The 15376-nt window shown below is 38.3% G+C and overlaps 1 protein-coding gene across 2 annotated transcripts; it reads right to left on the minus strand.

Annotated features, from left to right (window-relative positions):
• Positions 1 to 710: 710 nt before the first annotated feature.
• Positions 711 to 13644, minus strand: tfap4 (transcription factor AP-4 (activating enhancer binding protein 4)). Of its 2 annotated transcripts, none has more exons than XM_017717042.2 (7): positions 13068 to 13644; positions 11160 to 11325; positions 10224 to 10322; positions 9820 to 9990; positions 6515 to 6667; positions 3844 to 4011; positions 711 to 3623 (listed from the first exon to the last, which is right to left on the minus strand). In XM_017717042.2, exons 1-7 carry the CDS (start codon positions 13154 to 13156, stop codon positions 3474 to 3476), a joined length of 996 nt encoding a protein of 331 aa, XP_017572531.1. In that variant the 5' UTR covers positions 13157 to 13644; the 3' UTR covers positions 711 to 3473. The 2 variants fall into 2 exon arrangements, with proteins under 2 accessions (XP_017572531.1, XP_017572533.1); XM_017717044.2 differs by lacking the exon at positions 13068 to 13644 and adding an exon at positions 11858 to 12732.
• Positions 13645 to 15376: the final 1732 nt, after the last annotated feature.

A 15376-nucleotide genomic window follows, 5' to 3' on the forward strand; every position in this document is an offset into this window, starting at 1 on the left:
GACAAATGCAGCAAATCACATGATGCAATTACATCAACATGGACCAGAATCATCTTTTTCACCAGGGGCATTGCATCGCCCCTGAATCAAATGTTTATTAATGTTATTTCTCATCTCTGTGATAACATCGTCCAGCATTCTGAATGAAGAGATTTGTTCAAAATACATTATAATAATATATCAATACTAGTAGTATAATAATTTTGTAGGTAGTTTGAACAAAGGAGGATAGGTCCCCTCTTGTGAGCCTCGGTTCCTCCCAAGGTTTCTTCCTCAGCTCTGAGGGAGTTTTTCCTTTGCCACTCACTCCCGTTTTGCTCACCTGGGGGTTTTTACATTTGTGTCAAAACTTTGTCTTTAGTGGAATTCTGTGAAGCTGCTTTGTGACATCAGTTGTAAAAGGTGTTATACAAATAAATTTGATTTGATTTGAACTGACGGCCAGTGATCCATAAGTGGAGAATATAAATTTTCTACTTGTGGACTAGGTGGAATGGAATGCAAATTTATGTTACTGAGATTCATACCCACTGCCTAGCACTGATGAGTACATCCAGCCTATCTACAACAATTTGGGGAAATTATATATTTCAAGCACAAGCTGTACAATGGTATATAGCAGTCGCAAAGTATGTGACAAAGTATGGATATAGTCAAATATCCACACTTTGTCACACGTCAGAATGAAATAACCACTCACAGCAACAATAACTTGTAAAAAACAAAGTACAAACTTTATTATTCTGTCTTTACAAAGGCACAAGCCTCTTTTCCCCAGTTTTTTTCTTAAAAAATGAGAACAAAATATAATAGCTTCTCAACAAGCAGATGGGATAGAGTGCTCCCAAAACAAACAAACAAACAAACAAAAAAAAAAAAAAAAAAAAAAAAGGATGAGACAGATGAAGATAAGAGGGACATGAGACGGAGACATACAGAGGACAAGATGCACTGGGACAGACTCTGTAGGGTTCCACAGTTTGTGGTATGGACTTAGCGAAAAGAGCTTCAACTGAAGAGATGTCCTTTAAAAACCAAGACATGATCCTCATAATAGAGTTAAGTGCTTCAGAATCATAATCATTAAACACTGTTGGCTAAACCCTCACACACACACACACATCTGTCTGATGCAGTCCTCTGCAGATCTTTGCAAGAAGAAATACAAAAAGACAAATTTGAGACACCCTGTGGCTTTGGTAGAGGAAATGCTAAGATCTGACCGCTTTCTGAGCTTTGATGGATACACAAAAACCGTTGGGGGGGGGGGCCAAATCCAGATAAAAAAATTAAAAAAAAAAAAAGGAGGAAAAAAAATCCACCAGTCTCCATGGCCCAATCTAACCAGCCCGCAAAGGTGTCCTGTCTGAGGGTCCAGAGACAGCCAGCATGCCGACAGTATTTAATAGATCCTTCAAGACAAACGATCTGTCCAGCAGCAAAGAATTCCCTGTAACACTGGAGCAGGGGATGAGCGATACTTTCTTTTTTTTCATGGATTTGTCATGTATCCGCTTGAAAATCTATTCAAAATTGGCATTTGCAAGTTTGAGTGAAGCCAGGAGAAATGTAACATATGTAACATATAAAATATGTTGGTATAACTTTCTGGAATGTTTAGAATTGCCTCCCACGTTCACATCATGTGGTTAATGAGATGTGAAGACGCATGGGATGGAGCAGAGAAGATTAGAGAAAATATTTGAGTGCTCCCAAGGCCTACCAAGCATGCATTTGTAGGAAAAGGACAAGAGCTCAGACTGCTTAATTCTAGTATCACTTAAATGCTAACTCGAGGGCTGGGTTTAAGGCTAAACTCTGTGCCCCTCTGTATACTGAAGCTAGGTTAAGGCAAACCACTGCCTCTATCTGCACACCTGGGCAAGATTTAATGCAGTCCCTGACTGCTCCTTCCAGTAGAGAGAGTGGTAGAGAGCCAATGCTTCTGCACAGCTCCACAAAGGAGGAGCAAAAAGCCACAAAATTATCTGCGTCACTACACACAGAAACCGAGGGGGGAAAAGGAAAAACAAAACATTCAGGCAAACACAGCAAACTGCTGAGTGCATAGAGTAATTGTGCAGGATTCGAAAAGGCCTACTGAAGATCAGCACAGCAATTAACAGCATAGGCCACATAAAGTCAGCTAATTATGACAGGAAGAAAAAAAAAAAAAAAAAAAAAAAAAAAATACAGCAAGGCCCCATCAGTGGGGACAGATACAAGAACTACTTGAGCAAACCACTGCCAAGGGAGCTGCATGCTGGTGGTCCAAGCCAAATCTGCTAGTGCTATTACCACACTTTCTGAAAACAAGAAAGGCCCTTGTGTGTTTCTAGACGAAGCACACAGAACAAACATCTTTTTGCAGGTGCAAGTACCTGCTGGTTAGCTTATTTAATTTTGAGACATAAACTAGACAAAAGATTAGGCCAATATTAGGAGACCCAAAAAACAGAGCTACGAATTCAATGATGAGCTGTGTGTCCCATGAACCCAGCCCAGCTGAGCATGAGCAATGGTAAGAGCAAATGTCAAGCTCCCTCTAGTAATCCACTAATAGGCTTTGCTTTATTTACAAAGTGCACATCAATGACGATCTTTGGCCCTCCTTTAGAGCGACTGCAGATTTAGGGACTTGAGGAACCTCAAACCAATATCTGATGAGAAAAGTAGGGGTTGCATTTGTGCAAAAGGGGTCATTTCCTCTAAAGAGTCAAAGCCAAGGGACTGGTACATTTGGCTCCTAAGTCAGGTATGCTCACAGTGGTGCTTTCTAAAAAACAAACAAATAAAAAGCCTCCCTAGGACAGAAAGAAAAATGGAGGGGGTTTGCTAAGGTCACGTTCAATTGAAAGAAAGTATTTTGGTGGGTGTGGGGGAAAGGGGTCAGGTCGGTTACTCCAGTTTTAGGGGTAGTGATGGGACAGAGATAATAAGGCCTGAATCAGAGACTGTCCCCTCCACAGGAAGAGTGGTGATTTGAGGGGAAGCAGAAGACAAAAGACCTGTACGAGTGTTGTCAGAGGCTAATTCCATTTGTGGTGTTTCAATTATATCTTGGACTAAAATATGAGTGTGCATTAGGAACAAAGACAATGCTCTGAATGCAACTCAAAGTCTGAGTAGATGAAGTCTAGTGTACCCCATGACTATGGAGAGAGAGAGAGAGAGAGAGAGAGAGAGAGAGAGAGAGAGAGAGAGAGAGAGAGAGAGAGAGAGAGAGAGAGAGAGAGAGAGAGAGAGAGAGAGAGAGAGAGAGAGAGAGAGAGAGAGAGAGAGAGAGAGAGAGAGAGAGAGAGAGAGAATCATTATTCAGTCTTCTTTAAACCATTTTGTTCAATGAACCCTTGACTGAACCCTTTCAGGTCTGTCAGCACTATCCTATTGGTTCTGTATGTTTATATGAAAAAGAGAGCCAGAGAGAGTCTATTCTTTGCCCCATCACAAAAAATGGGGAGGACTTGGGGCAGTTAACAGTCCTCAGACCCTTCATTGTCAGATGCAGTGTCTGAGTCTGGCGTGTCAGTAAGGATGCGACCTGGGGTGACAATGACTGCTCGACGCTGTTCTTCTTCGGGCACACCCATCTTCTCCTGTGTGCCTTCAATGTGCTGGATGGCCTGGAGAAGCAGACAACAAAGAAAATAAGAACAAACTAACTCTTCTAATCATTCCTTACTTGTTAAAGAGAGTTTAATTGTGAGATGATGCCTCACTGTTGGTCATTCTGGAAATGTTTGGCAATCGTCTGCTTTAATTTCAATATTAGTTGTCCCTTTCTGGCTATTAAATATTCTGAATGAAAATGTCATGGTTTGGCAAATGATTGAGTTACTTTACCTGCACAATGGTGTCCAGGTTCTGTCGTGATGTGGATGCTGTGTTGATAACTGAGGCTGGGCCCATGGTTACAACCGTGACATGATGGGGAGGGGGAGGCAATGTAGGGGCTGGCACAATAACAGTGGTGTGGTGGGTTGGGGCAGGGGGTGTTGCTGGGGAAAACACCTGAAGGATGAAATGCATAGGGACAGAAATTACTTCAGACATAAAGTACACTACACATTATAAAGAATGCATCTAATTCCATAAAAAACTAAAAGAAAGGCTTTCACAAGATTTCACAAGAGCTTAACCGCCATAAAACTAAAGAAGCAGTTTCTTCCTCATTTCTATTCTACCACCCTCTAGTGGAAGCCTTGCCATGCCTTCTTTGTCAATGGTCAGTGCTAGACCTAATAGTTTGAGTGTGTGAGTGAGTGAGTGATTAAACTGTAGTATAATAAACATGGAAATTGAACTACTGAGAGAAAATGCAGGGTATTTCATGCAATATATATAATATATTGCATGAATCTTAATACAGTCAATATTTCATCAAAAAGAACACCTTATCATAGCAAGTTCATAACTCCGGTGACAAGTATTTAATATTTTAGTAGCTGTTCATGTAGGAAAAGATTGTTCCAAAAGTTCCGAAACTTTTTCCATGCAGTACAGTAAACGTCCAATGCTTGCTTTGCGTCTTATGTTAGTGATTATAAACATGTTAATGTTTATATGTTCCAAATATCTTGCATTTCATGTTTCCAAGTCCAAATGTCCACTCTACTGGACATTCAATGTTTTGTGTTCCCTGTGAATTCATCTATTATGTTACATAGTAGGCAGCAGAGGACATGTTTCATAACAAAATATTATTTGGTTTTCAACTGTCTTGCCTCAGGACTAAGAAGTGTACATCTCTTGTGTTTTTTTTTTACCAAGTAAGGAGCTTTACCCCGAACCTGTAGGTTGCCTATATAGCTTCTCTCCTGTACTATGTTTGGCCATTGTCACACAGGCAGGGTATCAAAATGACAAAATAAGCACTAACAGGATTAAATATTGATAAAGATTACAATTCCCAATTTTTTTTCTAGTTTTTCAACTGTTTCGATCATGACATTAACATTAGTCACTAGTGTCACTATGTATCATTGGTGTTACCTGAATACAGTGTAACACCAGTGACAATCTGATTAAAACAGGATTTTGTTAATTGGCATGACCCATGAGTGACCAGGGGACCTTGTGGAGCTCTATAAAATTAATGATATAAAGGAACTACTTCAACAAATTTTCAATTACCCATCTATTTAAGTACATAACACCAGTAACGCATAGAAATTATGTGCTCCCTGATAAACAAAATTATTTATAAATTCATGAAATATAATAAGCAAATATGAACTTTACTTCTTATGCCTTGAGTTGTTTCCTCTCTGATGACCATTGATCTAAGAAAGCAGTTTAATAGAGTTCAAAATACTATTAAAATTTTACATAAGTGTTCTGATAACACCAGTGACCAAAACTTCTGTGACAAATGTGTGTTTTAAAAAGAATACTTATGTATTATTGCAGTACAATGTTATTGATGTATATAGTAAACCTGAATCTGTTTTATACGATCTCCTAAGCTAAACTTTTAAAAGTTTATAGTGTTTTATATTAAAAATGGTTTCTCAAATGTTGAAATTTAGACAAGCTGTTTTACATATGTACAGCAACTAAGAAACATGATTTTAAAAAAATCCATGAAATCATAAGGGGAATGTTTTATTTAATCTTAGGTCAACTATGTAAACGTACATACAGACTTGAAGTTGTGCCTAATATTATAAGCATCTCTTTAAGCCCTGCCCCTTTGTGACATGGTTTCCTACTCCAATTGAAGAATGACCTATGTACATGTACACACACCCAATAAATGAAAGTGATTCTAAAACCTCTATTCACCATTTTTATTCTATCTGTATAGGTTGCCTTATGTTGTCCCTTAGCAGGTCAAAGTGATTACGACAGCCCATAGAAATCAACATGTTCCATAAATAACACAATTTTCAAAAAATCTGTAGCAGATTGCCTTGGTTGCAACAATGGTAATTACATATTTACAATTTTTACTCCACAATTTAACTGCAGAAAATGAGAATAAAAATAATTTGCTGTGTATGAGTAGAGTATAGAGTGTGTGATGAAAACCAGCTTACATAGGAACCTGCTTCAAATCTTTGGGAAGATATCCCCAAAGATTTGGGAATAGGAGATAAAACACTATATGGTTTGGCTTAATCAATAGCTGTGTTTGGGATAGGAGGGTGTGAATGGTGTTCAAAAAACTCCAGTTCACTAAATGTGCACCAGGTTTTCCAGGGACAGGCTTATGTTTCAATGAGACTTAGCATAATGCATAATGTTAGTTAGCAGTTTACTATTTAGTTAACCGTGGCAGTTAACTTGGGCAGCACAGTGGCAGTGTGGTCTGCACTCTCAGCATGACAGCTACAGGTTTGAGCCCAGCCCTGTATGGTTGGTGTGCAGTCACTAATGTAATAGTTAGCTACATATGTAAAGAACCCTCTGCACCCTCAAATTTCTATAAACTTCAATATTATTAGTGACTGATCACCCCTACAGTGAATATGCGTAAAGGGAAGGGTGAAGTGTTTTTTTGTGTGGGTCTGACCTGTGGGCTGCGGGCAGGGGTGGTCTCTCTCTCCAGCTGTTCCTGCTGCTGCTGCAGTCGGAGCAGAGTCTGCGTCTGCACGTGCTGCTCCTGAACCTGCTGAGCAATCACCTTTAGCTTCTCTGGATATAGATGCGCATCCAAGGAACGAATCTGTCACACACAAACACAAAATTACTTTGTGTACTTCCAGTGCATGGTAGCACGGCGATCCTACCAGTACTCCTTGTCTCTCTAAAGTTAACACATTTCTTTGAATATTGCATATTATCTGATGTCTTTCATAACTTCATAAATTCTTTATCCCTTTAGCATGAAAGTCTAGTTCAAGAAAACACAGAACACACTAACATACTTCCTTTTCTCAATAAAAGCTTCTTAACAGCTATGCATCCATTCAGATAGAGTGGAGGTGTCTTCTCACAGCAGAAGGATGGACAAAAACAAATGTTGACTGTTTCAGATTCCAAGACTGGAGCCTGATATTCTCTTATCCAAAATTAATCAGACAGTGTCAGTTGTTAGGTGACTCATGTCCCATATAATTTTTTAGTAATTTATTTGAACTCTACTCTTGGAAACTCCTGTTCTTCCCCACATTTATTTTCCTTTGACTTTCCCCTTCCTTGCATATCCTTATGACCTCAGAAATGTCTCCTGAAAAATGAATTCTTGTACCTACTTGCCATTTTTTTACTGGAAGTTAAATAAATGAAGGGCGGTCTCTGACTTTTGCACAGTACTGTATATATATGTATGTAGACTGTATACAGTCATACATTGATAATAATAATAATAATAATAATAATAATAAATTTAATTTTAAAGCGCCTTTCTCGACACTCAAGGACACTGTACAAAATGTAGGGTTATAAGAAAAAAAAAAAGAGGAAAACTTCAACAATCAGTGAATATTCCAACTGGATAATGCAAAACAGTTCATTAAGTCAATTCAAATGAATTTCAATTAATTAAATATTAATTAAAATGTAAAATAAAAGTCTGAAAAAGCAGTATCAGGTTTAGTGTTGTAGTCAGTACCACTACATGCAACTGCAGGTGAGGACCAAGACCTGAATATGAAAAACTTATTCAGTAGTTACCAGCTGAAGTCAACTGAATACAAAAAAAGTATAGCAGTAATAATATTCTGATTTGCTCACAGGGGATGTTTGAAATTTGGAAATGCTGAACATCAACAAACATAATATCTTGTTAGGCCATTATGTAAACCGGCATTGAACAGGTTTTACTTAAACATATAGAGAAAGGTTTTATTCTGTTTGAAGGTTTTGTTGATACTCAATGATAGAAAAAAACGTTCAATTTCCACCCACTTCATACAGAGCCATTGTACTCAGCTGGTCTCGAGAACAATGAGTCAAAACCAAGACAAGACAGAGTCAAAATGATGTTAAGACCAAGACAAGGCAGAACTAGTAATTTGCGATCTTTAGACCAAGACTCTACTTAAGTACTACAAAACTACTGAGGTCTCCTTGAAGTCTAGGAGGGCCTACAAAAAAAAGAAAAAATTAACTGATTTTTTTTCTAATAACAATCACTGACACTAAAAAGCACAGGCCAATTAGGAAACACATACCAACAGTTTATAGTGTTTATCAGCATTTTCAATTTCCTCTAATCTAGAAGGCAATCTCTTACTGCTTTGTCATACTTTAGTAAAGTTTTTGAAATGACTTAACTTCTTTCCACACATTCTTCACTGTCCACAAACCATCTATAGTGGGTCAATTCTTCTGCAAATTTTTCCTCAATGTAGCCTCACAAAATTTAAAAGGGTTTAAATCATCTCTAAATTTCACATAATGAAGTGTGTTCCAAATTCACTGTTATATTGGGATATCCTACTTTAAGCAAATATACAGAACTCTGAACATTAGTGTATAACACAGTGCATGTGAGGATTTGTTTTTGACTGCTATTGTACTAAGAAATTGTGCACAACTTGATGTTTTTCACTTTGTTATTCAGTTCTGTGATACACATGCCTGTTACTTCAAACAGTTCATGTAAACTAGGCTCTTCAAATACAGAGATTATCTGAGTGATGGGTCAACAGGTCAGTCAGTCAGTTCCAGGGTCACACATGTGCTTGACAGTTTAAAAAAAAAAAAAAATTAAAAGAACCCAAAACAAAACAGAAGATAACACACTACAAATATATTGCTGCTTTCGGAAGAAAAACCTTGTATTTCCATTTTTGTTGTTTTTTCAGTTTTTGACATTTTTTTTTTTAATGCCTGTTGCCAGTTTATTAGGTGTAATTTTCTTAAGAATGGATGTAAAGAAATGGCCCAAAATGATTTTGAAAAAGTCTGGTTCCATTGACTTACATTAAACAAAAAGTAGGGTTCTTTCTTTTCCTGTAAAGTTATCATTTTGGAGATACAAGGTTTCCTTCCAACAGCAACGATATATTGTATTTCTGGGACATCTAACAAATTATCAAAGTGTTTATAAATCTAAAAGGTCCTCAACCATCATAGGAAGGGCATTTTAACCATTTCTGCTACTTAAATACTTGATTGGTTCTTAAACCACATTAGAATATCAAAAACAAGCAAGTATTTTATATTTGCATCATTCATGCAAATCATTAGTCCTCCAAATGCCTCCAACAGAGAGTTGATCGTGGTAGCTCAAGTTGGGCTAAAATTTGACAATCTTACTTGATGTAAAGGTGGCAATCTATGACAATGAAATGTTAAGTCAATGAGATCTTCAGTGCCATCCATTCTGCCAATATTTGTCTATGGATTAGCAATGAGTGCGGCTGAAATAGCCAAGCCAACTAATTAGATGAGATGTTCACATAATTTTGGCAATGTAGTCTTAAGGACATATTAAATAAAATGTATTATTATAATATTTGAAACCAGTAAAGCCATACGAATAACCAATGTTTTTAGCACTTTCATGAAACCACAAACATCCATGCACATTTTTTTAGCCTGACATGAAGCAAACTTTTGTTTATCAAGGTATCCAGTTGTAGCACACCGCTGACCGCTCTCCAATTACAACAATTACTGCTCTCCAACAATTACAACAATAAGGCTTTCACAATATGGTTACTATCTTTGGAGTATCTGATACATCATTCCTCCATGGCTTCTGAGCCCCTGTATACCACATTTTTCCTGCAGCAATGGTTAGAAGTAGAGATTGTGAGACCTCACCTTACGTTTATTGAAGAGCTACATTCTGAAAATGACTTTGCTTTTAAACATAAGATTAGGGTGCTACTACTTAATGGAGTCAACCTGAAGAGAGTTCCTCACCTGTTCCTCCAGCATCATGCGCACTGAGCGCTCCTTCTCCAGCTGCTGTCGGAGTTCAATCATTTCCCGTCGCAGATCTTCCACCTTTTCATCCTCAAGGATATCTGGAGAGCCAATCCCTTCATCTTTCTCTTCAGCACGCCTCCTTTTTGGGGATGAGCCACTGAACTCCTAAAGCAGGAGGATTTTACAGATTTTGAAAAAAATTAAAACACTTCAAAAATATTTTTTTTGGTGGGCTTATATTTCTTAAAGAAATATCTTTAAAATCAGATCCCAATGACATTAAAAGACATGTCTATACAACATGTATCACCACAAATGCTTTTTAAAAAAGTCATAGAATTCTTTTACTGAAAGTTTTAGATAATTGGGACAACTAGTGCAACTAGCCAAAGGCTCACCTGGATGAAACGCTTGAGCTGTGTGTTCTGCTGCAGTAGCCGGGTCTTCTCCTGCTCCAGAGAGAAGATATATTCAGCTGTCTGCTGTAAGATGGCAGCCTGGGTGAGAGGGAATGTGCAAGAGTTCATTACAAATCCTCCAGTTGAAAAGGATAATCGGAAGCATAACGCAAGTTAGATATTTCAGTGAAATCAAAGTGGAATACGTAAACTGATAGATGCCAACACTAACAGCCAGAGACAGTAGCTACTGCATATGTTTTGATAAGAGAAAAACAATAGAAAGCCTAATTGCCTGACAAACAATACTTTAGGGTGATTTCTAAACATAAATCATTTTCCTTTTTCCTGTGTCCTGTGTTTCCTTTTTCCAGAGGAAACTGGCAATTGGAATTTGTAACATATTACTGGTCACTGGTTCATAAAAACTTGTCCTCTAAGCCTTTTTTTTTTAAATTTCATTTACAGGAAAGACAAGTCTGTTCAGAATATATCACATTATTGTGGACTGCATGCTTTTGTTATGCAGTTCGCCATTAGCACACTGAATCACATCTTTATGATAACTTTTAAGCTGCAAGGTCTATGATGTTTCAATAACCATGAGCACTGTCCTAAGTTGCATTTCTTTGTCGAAAAGGCAAAGAAATGCAACTTAAATTCTTGCAGATAAATTAGAACAATTTTTTAAATCTGTCAGCAGCGATTTTTTTTTAAATTAAGTGAGATATTTAAAAGACCTGTAAAATATTTCAGGAATAAAACAGAGGCCCCAAAGTGTGCAACAGGCAGTATCACATCTATCACAGTTTGGGATATAAATTAGAGGTCTGAGGTATAAAATATATATATCTACATATAAATCTCTTATTCAGAACAGAGACACATTTAGATAACGCGCATTTTGCAGAATAGCTACTGAAAAGTGCGACTCACCTTGCTCAGTTTCTCTCCATCGCTATGTGGTATGAGTGTTTTAAGTGACTGGAAGCCAGCATTAATACTTTGCATGCGCCTGCGCTCGTTGCTGTTGGCGATTTCTCTGCGAATACGCCGCTCCTGGTCCCGTGCTGTCTCTGGAGTGAGGGGGATGTTTGCTAAACTGTAGAAAAAGACATTATGGTTCATACAGTGACCATAATAAGGATGTCTGAAGCACCACATCAACACTGTGGAACATTTTTGATGGCCAGAAACTTTATCACAGAACAATCACAATGCATTTATAAGTCCAGTTCCGTTGTGCTACAACACAAAAGACAAGGCATTTCTACATATTACTTATAAAACTCGTTAAAAATGAAGAAAAAAAAAAAAAAACCAACGCAACTTCACCCACTCATTCTAATCATTTTGTGTCAATATAAGGAATTTGTACTATGAAAATTCTGCCTGTAAACCTTGTCCACCCTAAGATACTATGGAATAGGGAAAATCCAAACCTAATTTAACTTCCTTATTGCTTACTGTCTTTACATCTCTAAGAACCTTTCTTAATCTACAGTCCGAAATGTTTCAAAATTTAGATTAGGTGAACATGAAGTCAGTAATAAACAAATCTAGTCAAGTACGATTGCAGACATCTTAAACCCAGCAATGACTTCTTGCTTGGAACAAGAATTGAGCATGCTTACCTAGTCACAATAACGATCATTCACGTGGGATCTTATTTTGACACGACATTTAAATCGCACAAAAGGTTGTTGTATGTTTCCCAGTACTTCCGTGGACCTACAGACTTCACCTTCCAATCACAAGCTATTCGGCTCTATTCGAATCTGAGTACTACATTTCCCAGAATGCCCTTGGCTTTCCAGCGTGCTCTCTCCGCCTCCCTCTCGAAAAAGGATTGCAGACGCATTGACGGGCCTTCCACAGCACACACACCCCCTCATTAAAACGCATATTAATTTAACAATGCGTTACTCACTTTGTTTCTCTCGGGTTTGAAATTAATTCCATATCACCAGTTTAAAACAAGCTTTTTTCTAGCCAAATAAAACTCTTTGAACTGTTTGAAAATCACAGATCCCAGCCTCCGCCATTACAACAATGCGACTCTAGTGCTTCCTCTACGCTTGTCCATGCGGCAGCATGGCAGGGCTACGGGAATAAAGACTCCGTCCAGATGGCGAAAATGCGCAAACCTGCCAATACATCGACGTATTATGAAGCTCAAAAACGCATTCCGTTTCTAGTCCGTAAATAACTGAGCCCGTACAACTTGTGATAGTTCTATATTGGACGAACTAAGAATTAGACGACGCCAAATCCGCCGTGTAGCACAAGCCACAAGCATGGCCGCACTGCCCACAATAACTTCAGCCCGCTCTCGCAACCCAGCAAACAGCGTGTGCAATGGCGCGCCGTTCGACCTTAAGGTTACTGAAAAACGTGATTTATTCGGCCGTTCGTCACCATAAGAGCTCCTTATGCACAAAACGAAGCTGAAACGTGACGAAATGCTGCTCAAAATGCGCCCATTGATATGGAATCGCCTTGCTACAGATCAGCGGCGTGGTGTGCATGGAACCACGTGGTTTGTGTTTGTTAGACACAAAATGGATCGATTTGGCCGAGATATTTGCAAAGTAATGATAATCCCCAGTTGCATGGGTTTTATACTAACACTCAAATCGTTCATTCACGTTAGATTCGTGGTTTTATCTGGGGAATTGCCCGTTTCACTCCAAGGGATTTGTCCATGTACACAATAACATACAAATCAGACCAAGCGTGTTGCCTCACTACGGCTACTTGGCGGGCGACCTAAGCATAAAGCAGCAAAGGTATGCTTATAATGATGTACTTCTAAAGGTGAAAAATAAAAGCGTGCATACATACCTACATAAGCCCCCAATGACTTCTTTCTCCGTTTTCCTAAAATGTTGCAAAGAGGGCACCTTCTGAGCTGGTACCATGAAATACTCCATGCTTTCCTCTCCAGCTTTGAGTCCTCGATTCGTATAATAGTTTCCTTATTTTGAACAGTTGCTACCTTCTATTACACACCTGTGAATTCCGCAAACAATTGAGCATTTACGTAGAATAATTTGGAATATTCTTCTGATTTCGGCAATTCCGTGCATATGAGCGTAACGTTAGCTGAATGTTAGGAGTTGTAATGTTACTCTACTTCCAGCTGATGGGGTTCCCTCGTAGTGTGTGGCGCTCTCTCTACCTCTCCCTCCCCTCTCGTTCTCTCCCTCCTTCTGTATGTACGTGTATGTGTGAGTGTGTGTGTGTTTGCAGCTGATCGGATGTCTTTCAAGGCGGGAAACAGCTGGTAGGAATCACACAGCACTACCAAAAGCCTCCTTCCGCGGAGCAAAGGCACTGTAAACAAAGGACTATTTTTCAACTCCATTCCTATTCGAGCGAGTAGCGGCACTTTCCACGATTTTACAGCTGGCAATTCTGCGGCAAAATTTACAATATCAGTCACATAATACGTTCGGATATGTTTATGCTGATTGTGAAAAATGGGCATCTTGGTGATGTTTAGGGAATATGGTTGAATTGTGGGTTAGGGTTAGCGCGCAGTTACGCTCCTCGCTACAGTGCGAAGTGAAGGCGTAAGATCAGCTGACGAGTTGGCACAGCAAAACAGCAACAAGCAGGGAGGGGAGGGGAGCGGAGCAGAGCGGAGCGGGCTGGAGTAAGACCCGCCGGGGCTCACAGTGAAACAGACGAATGTGTGCACCATTTTGGTTGTGTGAAAGAAGAAGGAGGAGGAATAGAGCGAGTTACCTAATCGCCGCCTCCACTGTTTCGCGTAGAGGCGACCTTAGCAAGCGGCTCGAACACATGAAGACAAAATGGGAGCGGCCACGGAGAACCCGGAAGAATGATCTGATATTTCGGCTTCAAAGAGCCGTACGAGAAGACATTATTTTGTCAGGGCGGGTAGTGAGCGAGACCCACACTGTTTTTTATGAGATTTTGTACTGTTTCCGAAAATGCACGGTGTTTCACGCAAAGGCCAAGTTCATATTAATGTACAACCAAATTCATCGAATTATGCCAAAAGTAGTTTCTAAACTTTCAGAGTTTAGACAGAATATTAGGTCATGTGATAATAAGACAAGTACTTCTGAGTGAATTATATTGTATGCATATATTTTCATACATTTTCATATATATAACATTCTTTCATGCATTAAATAACCACAGTTCAGTAATACCAATGTAGTCACGTCTGAAAATGCAAATAAACGTATCATAGCACAATGTTCGGTCAAAGTAATAAAATAGTGTTTATTATTCTTTGTATTGGTCTGTAATTAAGTGTATAAACCGTTTATTAAAAACAGTAACGGTAGGCTTCAGTTGATAGTTGATCGCATAACTGATAGTAAATACATGAATGAATGTACCACCATAACCACAATACTACTACTACTACTACTACAATAACAACTAATAATAATAATATTAATAATAATAATAGGTACCTAATGTACTGGTTAATGATTAGAACTATTGTTCTCTTTTATTTATTATTTCTACATGTCTGACATTACTACTTCTACTGCTGCTGGTACTAATACTATTACTACTACTACTAATAACAACAATTGTAATAAAAGTCTTTGCGTTACTTTTATTGTAATAAAAGTCTGGGGAATTCCTTTGTGCTGAAGAACGACAGCTCTCTTGCTCAGGAAATGCCATCCTGTAATTTAAGTATATGCTGTACGTGGCTTATTCTGTATATTCTAGATGTGAATGGCATATCCAATATTGATTTAAAAACACACGTGTTTATTTTCAGCAGAACTAAACTGTTTTTACCATGTTATCACTATTTTGATGTTAATACATCATTATATATTATAATGATGTATAAGACAATTATAGACCACAAAAGTGTTTTTGTTTGTTTCTAGACAAATTATAGGTTTGACAGGTGGCTATAGTAGTATATTGATAGATAGAATGATATGATAGAATGATAACAATATTTTCAAGGCTGACAAGATCATAACTAAATGTCATATAGATAGATGACTATAATAATAGTCTGAATAAAGTGTGTCATCATTTACAGAACAATAGATAACATACAATTTTGGAGTCAACTGCATGTCGACCCATTTGGCATATAGTGTGGCATTTATTTTTGAATTCTTTGCAACCGTTGGAAAGTGAGA

The sequence above is a fragment of the Pygocentrus nattereri genome, chromosome 14 (genome assembly GCF_015220715.1).
Source record: "Pygocentrus nattereri isolate fPygNat1 chromosome 14, fPygNat1.pri, whole genome shotgun sequence".
Lineage (NCBI taxonomy): Eukaryota > Metazoa > Chordata > Actinopteri > Characiformes > Serrasalmidae > Pygocentrus > Pygocentrus nattereri.